The sequence below is a fragment of the Babylonia areolata genome, chromosome 26, assembly GCF_041734735.1.
Source record: "Babylonia areolata isolate BAREFJ2019XMU chromosome 26, ASM4173473v1, whole genome shotgun sequence".
NCBI lineage: Eukaryota > Metazoa > Mollusca > Gastropoda > Neogastropoda > Buccinidae > Babylonia > Babylonia areolata.
The window spans coordinates 7782462-7796207 of NC_134901.1; the positions used below are offsets into that span (position 1 = coordinate 7782462).

Sequence of the window (13746 nt, forward strand, 5' to 3'; positions counted from 1 at the left end):
GGGGGGGGGGGGGGGGGCAGGCGGGGAGGGGTGAGGGGGGTGACCACTCTATCAGGTGCCACAGTCAGCAGAGACGCTCGTTTCAAGCAAAGAATGCTGAGAGAGTGAATGTTTGTTGTTTTTGCCAACGGTATAGCGTTCACATTGTGCAGGTCGTAAAGTGTAAAAACTCCTGTAAGGCAAGACGGCAATGCCCCCCTGGGAGATATACAAGAAATATCTTTTACAGGCACCACATAAATAAAACAAGAGAGGCAAGGCCTTCAAGACTCATTTGTGATAAATTAAGTCCCCTAGCATTAATTACAGAGTAATTTCCCTTTTTTACTACCTGCACCAAAAAACGTTTGCAAAATAAATAAAACTTCCATGCTTAGCAAAAGAAGTTCCTGTTTGAACAAAAAATGATAATAATGACTGCTCTTGTTGTTGGGTCAGAATATCAGATCAAAGTGCCAAGTTTAGAGAATACAAGAAATATAAATATAACAGTAAATGCAGTTTGCATATAATTAGGCTTCATTTTTTTATTTTTTTGTGTCCGTCCCAGAGGTGCAATATGGTTTTAAACAAGATGACTGGAAAGAACTGAATTTTTCCTATTTTTATGCCTAATTTGGTGTCAAGTGACACAGTATTTGCAGAGAAAATGTCAATGTTAAAGTTTACCACAGACACACACGCACACACGCACACACACAGACAACCGAACACCTGGTTAAAACATAGACCATAGACTCACTTTGTTTACACAAGTGAGTCAATGAGTGATGTACGAAAAGCCCACACGAGTAAACAAGCAAATTACACAATAACAAATCACTTTTCCTTCGCAACAGACCATATTTTCAACATCAACACGTGTAAAAGTTTTACTGAAAAGAGACACGTATCTATAGTCGAAACGAAGGCTCTAAGTTTTAACAAATTTCTTTTATCTTATTTCAGAAAACAGTAAGTGGAATTTATTTGGGTTTGGTCGGGGTCTATAATATATAGAGAACATTTTTTGTCCTGGGGGGTGGGGGGGCAGGACTCAGAAGCAGATAGTGAAACTCATCAGCAGTATCATTTGTGGAACGTTTATCACAAATTCTTTCATTTCTGGGTAAACTAAGCGTGATAATGAATACCACTCTTAACTCTTTGCATGTGGAGTGCAGATTCCATGGCTTCGCCCACGTGATGTGTCAGCGTGTAACGGCCTGGATCGTCAGTGTCATATTGGTGATGCTGGGACAAAGCGTTGTCCCAGGGGGGTGGGGTGGGGGGTGGGGGCTGGTTGTGTGTGATCCACTGTCGGGTGCTGTCTTAACGACGGTTACCTGATGCATTCCTTGAGCAGCCAACAAACCAGTCAAGTCACCCTTTACTTCAGTGGAAAGCGTACAGTTCAGTCTGTTCACTTAATCAAGGAGGCGTCACTGCGTTCGGACAAATCCATATACGCTACACCACATCTGCTAAGCAGATGCCTGACCAGCAGCGTAACCCAACGTGCTTAGTCAGACCTGGGGGGGGGGGGAAGAAAAGCTTTTAAAATAAACAGTGGATGGAGAAAAGCGATGTCCCGCTAATCTCTCCTGTTCTAGTCTTCTGCCGGCTTTCAGTCGACAGGGACATAGGACGACCACCCCCAGTGGCGAGTTCACTGATGCTGCTCTGCTCACACACCCCTGCTTCGTCTGTACTGGTAGCCTCCCCTCGCGTGCTGTTCCAGTCTCGAGACAGACGGCAGCGGGTACAAAAGACTTGACAGACTTGGTTCAGTTCAGTTCAATTCAAAAACACTTCATTAATCCACAGGGAAATTAACGTGTGCAATCACAGGCTCGTTGTAGACACCATCATAAAAATGAACATTCGCACCATAAAATACACTGAACCAAGTCAGATAAGAACTCGTAGTAGCTGACGATAGTCTAATTAGGATCCGCCAGTGTGACTAATTATCTGAGTTTTACTTGAACATTTTTATCCATAATTTTTACATTTCTGGGTTTTCCACGAAAAAAAAAGAAAAAAAGAATATATATATATATATATATATATATATATATATATATATATATATGTATGTATGTATATGTATGTATGCATGTATGTATGTATATCGAACAATAATGTGTGTTGAGTTGTCAGCGCATATGTATCTCGTTTGTTTCCAATGTATAGAAATGCACTATGATTGATAATGCACTGATAATTATAACATTCAGCTTATATCACAGATTGACGTAAGTTTACAGTTGGGCCAACAGCAAAGTGAGACTTGTATTCTCAATGGTTTCTCCATTGCAATGGGAAATCATTTACAGCTTAGTCTTTTGTAAAGGACTTTGTCTCAAACTAGGAGGCAAAATTGCACTGGCTCTTAGACTGAGGTGCAGCCTGGGGGGCTAGTTGGCCGGTGGGGAACCATCCCAACGCCGACTGTCCTAAAACCCTCTTGGTCGAGAGAGTGGGTTACGTAACTTGGGCAAGACGCTCTCCACAAAAATCAAATTCTAGCCCAGATAGTCGGGACAGCAGTTACCTCTTCAGCTGTTCTGATGGTCATTGTCGAACGCGACTGTCATGCATTATTTTGGCTGTCTGCAGGTGTGTCTCTGCCCACTCTGTCTTTGCTCCTACCAGACTTAACTGCTCTTCCCCCCATTTTTTTCTTCCCTCTGTCTGTCTTGTCATTGTCTTTGTCCCTCTCGTCTCCTCTCTCGGCTTCTGTCCTTTACAGTCAATGGAACCTTCATTCCCTGTCGTGGAAAACGGTACACGCTCGAGTTGTGGTCCAAGGGAGGTAACCTCCTCTCCAGTCGCGCGTGTGTCTGGACCCTGTTCTGGACAAACTCCGTCCACTTTTTTGCTTTCGCCAACGAATCGTGCGATACTCGTCGGGAGATCATGACTATTATGGCTTTGTAGTCGGACGACTGTGTTTACTGTGCAGTGTGCCTTGTCCGTGACCACACTCTCTCTCTCTCTCTCTCTCTCTCTCTCACACACACACACACACACACACACACACACACACACACACACATCAAAAGGGCACGCCAAAATTGTCAAACCCGCCACTGAATGTAAACCCACACAAATTTTCAACTATAGGCACTGTAGAAGTCACACGCGAAAGGCCTGTGATTTTTGATTGGCGTATGTCACTGACTCGGAAAAAAAAAAGAAAAAAAGGAACGGCATTGATTTGTAGTGTAGTAGTATTCGGCTTGTAAGACGTGTGAATGTCTGGACTTTTCGGACTTTGTTAAACACGTCTATTTTATAATATCATCATCTTAGATGAACAGACGATAAATAACAATTAAACACGTCCTTGACTGTACCCTTACAAAATTTTTTTTTTTTTTTTAAATAAATAAAAAAATAAAATAAATAAGAAGGAACCAGTTAACACTAAATAATGAATTTCGGTTTCATTAGCTATTGACTGTGTGTGTGTGTGTGTGTGTGTGTGTGTGTGTGTGTGTGTGTGTTCCTGTCGTGGTTGTTTTGCTGCCCAATTTGATATTCTACATATGTAAAATGTAAATGTGGGTTTGTTTGTTTTTTCAGTGCGTTCAGACAAACTTCCAATTGACAGCAGCCAGCCTCCCAGTATTCTTGAGACAACAACAACTCTCCCAGTATTCTTGAGACAACAACAACTCTCCCAGTATTCTTGAGACAACAACAACTCTCCCAGTATTCTTGAGACAACAACTCCTCTCCCAGTTCTCGTAAACAGCACGGTCAAGCTTCTAGCAGGCTGACTCTGAGACGACAGCCCACGTCTCCAGTGCTGTGAGACAGCCCAGCAACCATGAGCCAGATCACAGCCCAGTCGCTCCTTCAGGCGGCACTGGCCCAGGCCAGACCAGCGGAGGAGAACGGCACGGAGGAGACTGGTGAGCAGAATGGTGAGCAGGAGAACGGCGAGGGCACACACACCGTGGCGGTCACACCCGACTCGCCGCCGGCTGACGCCAGTTCAACTGCTAAGCGCCGCCGGCAGAGCCTTGATGACGGGGAACCGCTGCGGAAGAAGAGGAGAAAGGACGTGTCACCCGCCAAGTACTTTGAGGTGAGTGTTGGTGGGGAAGTAGTGTGCTGATGCCGGGTAGTTTTAAATGATCTCAGAGCACACATACATGTACACTCGTACTCGCATGAAGGCGTGAAGTTTAATTTGCGCATGGGATGACACATCTGCACGCTCACTCGTTCATACACATACTCCCCTGACGCACGCACGCACGCACGCACACACACCGACACGCACGCACACGCGCGCGCGCGCAGTTTCAGAAAAACGAAGCGAGTTGTATTCCCATCGCCAGTCCTCGCTCTTGTTTCCCAACGATAAGGACATGTAGTAAAGGTAGGTCATGTTATCAGTGCTGTGTAAAGCTTTAAATGTTTTCATAGAGCAGATTGTGCTGCTGCCTTGCTTGTTGTGTTTACCCGTATTCCGCGTCGGTCTTCTTGAGGGTGTGCCGGGGCTGGGTGAGAGGGAACGTTGCTGTGTTCATGCTCGCTCTTCCTTCCGACTGACACTACTTTTTTCCCACTTTTTTTCCCTCTCTCTCTCTCTCCTTTACTTTGTCTGTCTGTGTGTCTGTCTATCTGCGGCCGCGCGCGCGCGCGCACACACACACGCACACACTGGCAATCACACACACTCTCTCGCTCTCTCCGAGTCTCACACACACACTCGCACACACACACACACACACACACACACACACGTATGTATCTGTATGTACCTTTGTATATCAGTCTCCCCTCTCTCCCTTTCTCTCCCCCCCTCTGCGCACGCGCGCGTGCACGTGTGTGTGTAAAATCTTGGCTCCACGTGGCAGTCTCAATGTCTATATCATTACAATAACATAGTCACCGCCAGAATCAGATCCTTCCAAGCATTCTGTGCATGTGAAAAAATAATCTGCGTTGTATGCCTTTTCGCTTGTGAATGTAATGGAAGTGTTGCAGTGCAGTCAGTACGCTGACTTCATCTTGCGGCAACCGTTTCTCTTCTCCAGGTGACAGAAAGATCACCAGACCAGTCCGCCAAAGTTTCCACGAAATACGGCTGCTCTCGATGTGGCAGCCTGTACAAGTGGCGGAAATCGTTAAATAAGCACTGGAAGGAAAAGCATGATGGGGACCCCGGGGATAACTCGCCTGTACCTCAGGGGATGAAGATGCTGCTTAAGCAGCAGGCCTACAGACAAACTGAAGGGAGGAGGTGTGTGCACGTGGAGCTGCTCAACAGCATCACCGTCGGAGTACTGTCTCCAGAGCCTGAAACGCACACAGCGGACTACACAGTGTCGGACATTCCTCACGGAGTGGAGAAGAATGGGTTGGATGGAGAGGTCGCGGGCGGAGTCACCCCCAGCGCATACTCTACGGAACCACTCACCTCCAGCGCCAGCACACCCCCGGCGTCCGACAGCGGCTCAGGCAGCGGTATGGACAACCGCCACCTCAACGGCCCCAGCCCCGTCAACAACCACCTCGGAGACGAAACAGACGGCGTCAGTGGAACCTCGTCCCGGTCTCCGCACGTGACGACAGAGGCCGCGAGGCAGGAGCTTGGAGGGGAAGAGGAGCGCCCCCCCTCCTCCTCCTCCACAGGCAGCAGCGGCTCCCTGCCCCTGGCGGCGGCCAGCCCGGGGCGGACCTCGGACCTGGAGGGCGAGCTGCAAATGCTGAACCATCTGGAGGCAGCCAAGCGTGGCGGGTCCCGGGCCGTGCTAGCCTGTCCCCGCTGTGACGTGGTGCTGACCACGCAGACCGCCTACAGCAACCACCTGGCCACGCACATGTCCTCCGCCTTCAGGCACGTCACGAAGTGCGCCGTCTGTCGCCTGCACGTGCGTGACGGTCACTGCCTCAACCGGCACTTTGAAGACAACCACAAGCACGTGCTGTCCAACAAGGTGAGACATTTTGGTGTGGTTGTCACTCGGGATTTTTTGTCTTGTTGTTGGGTGGTGGTGGTGGTGGTGGTGGTGGTTTTTCTGTGCTTTGCTTCGTCTAACACCATTTCCTTGATTGCTCACAACACACATATATATTATATAATGTGTATGTGTGTGTGTGTGTGTGTATAGTGGGCGGGAAAGAGAGGGAAGCGTGGTGGTGCAAGAGGTGGCATTGTCTCTCCTTTCTCCTTGTCTTTTGGTGTTTTAAAGACTCCTGAAAATCTGGAAATGCTCTCCCGTCGATGATTCTTACATTGGGAAAAAGTTTACCACTTTGTTTTAACACGTGTTAGGCTTAACAGCAGTGAGTGAATGTCTTTTGAGATTTCATGCATTCATGTCATTGAGCACATATTTCGTCTGCATAGTTTATTCGGGTTTTTTGGTTGTTTTTTTTTTTTAAATGTTATGATTATCATAATAGAAGTGTATACATTTCTCTCTCTCTCCTTTTTTTCCCCATCACATGTTAAAAACACTGCTATCATCATTATACGTAGGGAATGGCTTTCCATTTTCACACCATCTATTGCAGTTATGTTTGATGTGAAGTATTTGAATGTCTTGTAGTTGTTATATGTATTCTTGCTGTTCTTAACATCGCATTTTGTGTTGAGCAAAAGTCAGTGCTATTTGCAATGGAAGTCTGGCACTTCTTAACATCACACTTTGTGTTGAACCTAAGTCAGCCCTATTTGCAATGGAACACCGGCACTTCAGGATATCAATGTCAGTGAAGTGACAGTGTCCACCCAAAGCTTCAGCATCCTATGAAATGAATACTTGTGAATAAAAATTAAAATCTCAGTTCCTTAAAATATACTCTTAAATGGGCCTATTCTCTTGTCCATGAACTATAGAAATTATTCAAGAATTGTTTTAAATGATTAGAATATTTTTTGCTTCAAGCACCTGGCCTTCAGTGGCCTCACTGGTACAATTTCAATACATTTTAAAAAATCATTTATTCATCCCATTCTAACTATTCTATGACAGAGTAGAGGAATATACTTTTAAGTAAAGGTATACGATATCATATGGCTTTTTTCTTTCTTTCTTTTTTTATTTTTATTTTTAGCAATGTGTAACAGTAAAAACTGTTGGAAGTTGTATGTTATTGTACGGCTGGGAATCACTTGCAAGTTCTTTAACCTAGAATGTACTCCACGTTTAAAACTTCGTTGTCTTTTTCTCGTAACACTACAGAATGTACTAGTTCAAACCCACTGGATTTATTTTTCTTCTCATAACACAATAGAATGTATTCCTCATTCAAAACCATCGGCTGTTTTGGGGGGGGGGGGGGTTTCCTCTCATAACACAACACACATTTTTTGTGTGGAAAATATGAATGCATGCGTATCTAAATCACATTGTGGTGAATAGACAATAAAGCGGTGAGCAGAGGGGTAGTGAGTGTGAGAGAGAGGTGGGGAGTACGAATTGAATGAAAATATGTTGCGTATTGCTTGTTCAGTGTCAGCTGCTGACACGGTGATGACGTTGTACAACAAAAGGGCAATTCATTACAACCCCCCGCCCCCCAACTCCGCCTCTGTATGTATCCGTCTTCTAAGTTGAGTGAACGTTTTTGACATCACATCAAGTTGGTAACTTCTGTAATGCAATTGCCCCAGCACACCTCATTTTAGCGCGTGTATTCGCAAAAGGCACACGCAGCACACACACACACACACACACACACACACACACACGCACGCACGCACGCACGCACGCACAACCACACACACATCACAAACATCACACGCGCGCTTGAGATAAGGGGGGGGGGGGAGGGTAGTGGGAGTACACGCATGATATACACTGAGCATTGTGACTTGCAGGTGGAGACAGCCAAGACCAACGGTGTTCCTCGGGCACAGGCCACGCCTAGGTCGTCCCAATTAGAATGCGCCATCTGTGGCTTCATGGCCAAGTGGCCAGCGGAGCTCGACAAACACATGGTGTCGCACACAGACGCGCGCCCGTGGCAGTGCGTGGTGTGCGGTTCTACGTACAAACGAATCTGGGACCATAATAAACACTTCCTTAAAGCCCACCCCTCGCTGTCGAATCCATACCAGCAGCGTCCGACCCAAGCTGCCGGTTGTGCGACACAGGCCAGCCCATCAAGTGGTGATACTCAGCATGAGGGACAGGTCCAAGGGAATGTGGCTGAAGCCGGCAGCCCTTCAACATTCCTGGTTCACCACAGCCCCACTGACAGCGGACAGCAACAAACAAAAAGCTGCCAGGTATCGGTCACGCAGTCAGATAAACTCAAAATAAGCCCCCAGCAGAACACTGCAGGAAAGAGAAGACACGACCTTGTGTCGAAAGACAAATGCGATACCGCCCAAGACAGACCGACGAAACAAGTAAGACGTGGACTATATAAATGCACGGAGTGTGCATTCGTTGGGGTCACACCCACTGAGGTGACCCAACACATGACCAAACATCACAAGGCGAAGTGGTTCGCATGCCCTCACTGTGATTATCGGTCTCGATGGAAGTCGGATGTTAACAAGCACCTGTCCAGGTGCCCCCCTGGTGGGGACATTAACAGTGTGGTGGACCTCAGGGAAAGAGCCTCCCCTCAAGCCCCGCCCTCAACGACGCCTGAAGGCACCGCCGTGAGGTCCGCGCCGTCCTCCAGTCGCCAAAGGAGCAGCGTGAGAAAGGCCGCCCCGACAGCAGTGGTCAGTGTGGCACAAGGCCACCAGAGGTCCGTAGTGCCGTCACTGGCGGCCTCCCTGTCCAGCCACACCGCCACACAGCCGCGTGCCAACGGCCTGCAGCAGCTGCTGGTCAAGGGCCCTGCACCCAGCCGGGCTGCCCCTCCACCTCCCTCCACGCTGGACACAACGCGTTCTTCTCTGACCGCCTCTGACCGCCGCTTCTCGGCGTTCGCCTGTGAAAGCTGTGCCTTCAGTGCCGACCGGCTGCGGACCCTGATAGAGCATCGATCAGTGCATAGAGCCGCGGGGCGCGGAGAGCGGGCCCGCCAGTCCCCCGCCGTGAATGGGAAGAAAGAAGTAGACGAAGCTCGTGTCAAACATCCACGAAAAGCTGTGAGAGAGTACCAGTGCACTCTGTGCAGTTTCGCCTGTTTCAAGAACACCGACTTCCTGGCACATCAGATCAGCGTACATGGGAAAAACAAGTGTAAGTGGTGCTCGGAAAGGTGGGACACGAAAAGTAAATATTTGGATCACCTCGTCAGCCACCCCGAGTTCAATCCTGATGAATGGGAGTCCTTCTTCGCGAGAGAGGACATAAACAACAACAGGGACGACAGCAGGGTATTTGATAAGAAGGAGTTACTCCCTTGTCAGTGGTGTACAGACGTGTTCAAGAACGTCGTGACCTTGCATATGCACTGCAAGAGGAAACATCCATCGGAACTCAACGAGCTGACAGCCCATGAAGGCGCCGAGACTGATTCTGGAACCACACCCAGGAATGGTGAGGGCAAAACTACAGCTCACCCGCACTCAGCTCGGCACGGCCCGTCAGTGCCAGGTGCCCGTACAGAGGTGAACAACAGCATGAATCAGGGGCCGTGTGTCCCCGGCCGACCCGACGCTGCTGCCGAGGAGACGGTTTCGTCGGATCAGCCGGACAGCAACGAGCTGCGGTGCTGGTTCTGTGGCGAGCAGCTGCCCAGTTTCACGGAGGTCCTGGCTCACATGCAGGCCCAGCACTCCACGGACCTGCAGGGGGTTCCCCAGCACCTTGACCACCTGCACCACAAGGTCAACAAGGAACGGGCCATGGCGAAACAGGGGTGAGTACCACTGGACTTGCACACACACACACACACACACACACAGAGAGAGAGAGAGAGAGAGAGAACGCAAGCATTTTATGGCACTGGCCATATGACCCGTTACAACTGATCGTGCTGACAATGTTGAGTGAACCGTAGTTTTTTTTTCATGAACATGATCAACAATGACCCGTTACAACTGATATTTTTGTACAAATACAACTGATCGCGCTGACAGTGTTAGAGTGAACTGTAGTTATATCACGAACATGATCAACAGTAACAGCCAAGAAAAGGGGGGGGGGGGGGGGGGAGCATTAACGACGTCGGTTTGCACAATGACTGTATCCACCAAGGTCATGGTGGCAATGCTCATCTTGCATCAAACGTTGAAACCCAGTCATCGAAGGATAAAACGTGTGTATTCTTCTGTCGTAAATCGTTCAATTCTGTGCAGGAGAGAGAGAGAGAGAGAGAGAGAGAGAGTATTCACTAACAGGCAGAGAGAGAGAGAGAGGGGGGGGACAAAAAACACCATAAAACCCCAACTATTTAATCTGTGATTTTTCGTCACAGAGGCCACCGGCGGCCATTTTGAAATGGTTATGACGTCACCAATAGGGAGACTCTTTCGCAATTGACTGACGAAGCTGATCGAAACAAATTCGTTTAAAAAAAAAAAAAAAAAAGAAAAAAAAAAAGAGCTATGCAAGGACTGACTTTCTAAAAGAAAAAAAATGTACTGCGGGGTCTGTGACCAGATGGATTTTTGGTTTAGTTCCATATAATTTTGAACCCGAGTTAATGGCAGAGGAGTTAAAACAATCTGCTGAAACGCCAACACAGACAGATCTAAGTCAGATATAAGTGCCGATGTGGAAACTGCCAACTCCGTCGTGTCCAAAGAAAACGCGTGTTGCAGAAACGAGTATTTGACTGTGACAGCTTTTGAAGACGATGAATGTGGTGGGCCTGCAGTTTGAATCACAGAACACTTGTCGTTTCACAATTGACCTCTTCCTGTTACCTTTCCGGAGATCCAAGCCCAGTAAATTACGGGGTGTCCTGTGTTGCGGAAGGCGGTAATCCTGCAGTTTAGAATACTAAACTCAGGGGCCGTTAAAATGAAAAAGTAGAAGGTGTTTTAGACTGACTTCGATGCGCTGAGTCGAATGCAACCCTCAGCTAAGCTCTAAGACCACTCCTTTTGCCACGAAACTGGATCAAATGCACGGTAAGTAGTACTCCTTCCCGACCTGCACGCCATTTTGACGTAAACACCACGCCACCAGCAATCAAAATGGCTCGCCGATAGTTGCTCGGGAAGTGACCGACTGAGTTTACTATTTATTATGTCTCTGTTTCATTGACAAGGAGTGGCCGTAGAGCTTAGCTGAGGGTTGCATTCGACTCAGCGCATCAAGGTCAGTCTAAAACAACCTGTATTTTTTCATTTGAACGGCCCCCTGAGTTTAGTATTCTAAACTGCAGGATTACCTCGCTAAAAGTTTAAATCAGTGTAATTGCTTCTACTGAAAACCAGTTTTCAGTCATCTGCCATTTTAGGATTCTTTCTTGCAATAGGTTTCAAGGTTTGTCTTGAAACTGATCAGGCACGTGCCACCAATGCTCCAGGAAAGAAAGGAAAGAAAAACTACACACACTGTTTTCAGAGAACATACAGATAACATGGTGACATGACCGTGTGCAGATTGACCCCGTCTGCGGCCCACGATTGGATCGACACGAAGAAAGGGCACAGTCTCCGGGGCATGCCGCTGCTGCTGTGGCGGGACAATGGACAGCAGCGGTACAGGTGCATGTTCTGCACCTTCACCCACCACGACCCTGCCAGTGTCGTTCGCCACGCCAACACTGTCCGACACACCATCCCCAAGAAGTACAGATGTAACTTCTGTCAGCACTATTCTGATGATGTAAGTGGTTTGTTTTATTAACAGACTCCTTGTTTGCAGTCTCTGCCTGAATCTAGTTTCTAATACCTGATGCATTCGCACCACTTTCAGTGTATGAATGGAAAACAATTCTGATGCTAAAAAATCAGGGTAACAAAAAAAATGTCTGTCGTGACATGGTGGTCACATAGCAACTGGGACATTGACTGGCCATATATGATTTGCTACCCAGCATCAAATAAGAAACCATTGCTCCAAACTCAGAGATTTCAGTTGTAGTTGTGTTCCTTGGTGCTCAGTTGAAAGCTCACATAAATGGGCCAACCCCTAAAATTAAACCAAATTTGTGCAGTCATCATAAAATTTCTCAAATAAAGCTGTCAGCTAAATGTTGTACTTAATTAGATTTAGACAGGCAGTCAAACATTTCGGAAATGTCTGGAAGATTAATAAGTTTTCAGATTAAAGAGTAAGTTCTTGTTAGTGTTAGTGTGCCCAGGCGTTAGTATTTTGAATCAAAATGCCCAGTACTTGCCTCTCAAGCAAAAGAAATTATCCAATGGGTCAGTGTGTGAAAAGCAAATTACTTCAGTCCAAACGATTGTTTCCACCAGTGTGTGCTCCCATTTTCTCACTGGTCACTCCTGAGTGTGTGTGTGCATGCATGTATGATGAACATGCTTTCTTGTAATATACAATATCAGGGTTTTCACTGAGAGCTAAAGTCAAAGTACTGGAACAAGGAAAATGTTTGTTATGCGAATGAAAATCACATCCAGACTAACGTTTTGCTCCCGTGTTGATTCAGATCCAAGAGATGTTGAGGCACCAAGAGAAGGTCCACCCTCACCAGGGGAAAAGCGTCACCAAGTTCATCTGGGAGGAGATCACCTACCCTGATACAGAGTCAGATAGCAACACTGACTCCTCTACAGCTCACAGTCCCCTGCAGAAGTGTGGGAGAGCAGAGCACCCTTCCAGGAGCACCCCCAAAATCATCCTGCCAAAGCCCGTCACCCACCTGCTAACAACCCCTGTCGCCCACACCTTTCCACAGTTGGTGACAGAATTCTATCCAGCTCCTACAACTCCTAGCTCAGATGAAGGTGATGACCTACCGCTGGATCTGAGCACTCCAGTGACGGGAGTTAGTACTAGCAAAAGTGCAGGTCAGCTGCCCCCCATCTCAGAGATCAATCGGTCTCTTCTGACAAAGGACAGAATCAGATCACCTGTCACAAACAGGTCATCCGTTCAACCTCAAGCTCACGAGGCTCTGAAAGCAGAAACTGACAATGAGTCAGGGAATGCAGAGTCTGAATCAGAAGTACGTGATGTGAAGGTTGTGCTCAACTGTAAGCATTGCCCTTTCAGTTGTTTTGAGATGTATGATCTACGAACACATAGCCGTTACCATGGCCTGAAAGGGCAGTACTCCTGTGAGTACTGCACCTTCAGTCACGAAGACTTTACCACACTTCGTGAGCACCGCTCTCTACACAGCAGCAAAGAGCAGAAGAAAGCAGAGTAGCACAATAATTCAACTTCTGAATATAGCCCAGGATCAGAGTCATGATCCTAACGAACCCTCCTCTTTTTCATTGCTGCCTGTGAATGCCTAAGTCCCAACATAGAAATGTGAAACTGTGAAAAACATATATCATTGTAAATATAAAAAAGAAAGTGTTCTTCTATGGATAAAAAGAAGGGCTTTCTTTTCTTTTTTTGAAAGGAAAAATGGAGAAAACATAAGTCACAAATCCGTTTGAAAGAGAAACACAGCAACTTTTACCCACAGGAAAACAAAACAAACAAGCCAAAAAAAGGGGGGGGGGATTGGGGGGGGGGGGGGGTGCACAGCTTGCGGGTGTTTTTCATTACTCGCCTTGAGCTTAAAAAGAAAGAACGGGTGCAGAAAAACACATGCAGAAATTTAATCAAATTAATGTCACAGAATTTTCAATTAAAAATTTTTATGTTCCATTTACCTGCTGTGTGTAATCTAATTGATGGGGAACAAATAAAGTCATCACAACAGTAATCGTCAGTGTTCAGTTATGAATTCATCTTCATT

General features: G+C 47.0%; 1 protein-coding gene across 2 annotated transcripts in view; it reads left to right on the forward strand.

Annotated features, from left to right (window-relative positions):
- LOC143300742 (uncharacterized) overlaps nt 1–13488 on the forward strand; it is a 57575-nt gene extending 44087 nt beyond the window's left edge. For both annotated transcript variants that reach the window (XM_076614637.1, XM_076614636.1), the window contains exons 2-6: nt 3571–4078; nt 5037–5939; nt 7829–9774; nt 11468–11693; nt 12481–13488. In XM_076614637.1, coding sequence (XP_076470752.1) covers nt 3818–4078; nt 5037–5939; nt 7829–9774; nt 11468–11693; nt 12481–13203 — 4059 coding nt within the window. In that variant the 5' untranslated portion in view covers nt 3571–3817 and the 3' untranslated portion in view covers nt 13204–13488. The remainder of the gene's footprint in view (nt 1–3570; nt 4079–5036; nt 5940–7828; nt 9775–11467; nt 11694–12480) is intronic.
- The last annotated feature ends 258 nt before the right edge of the window (nt 13489–13746 follow it).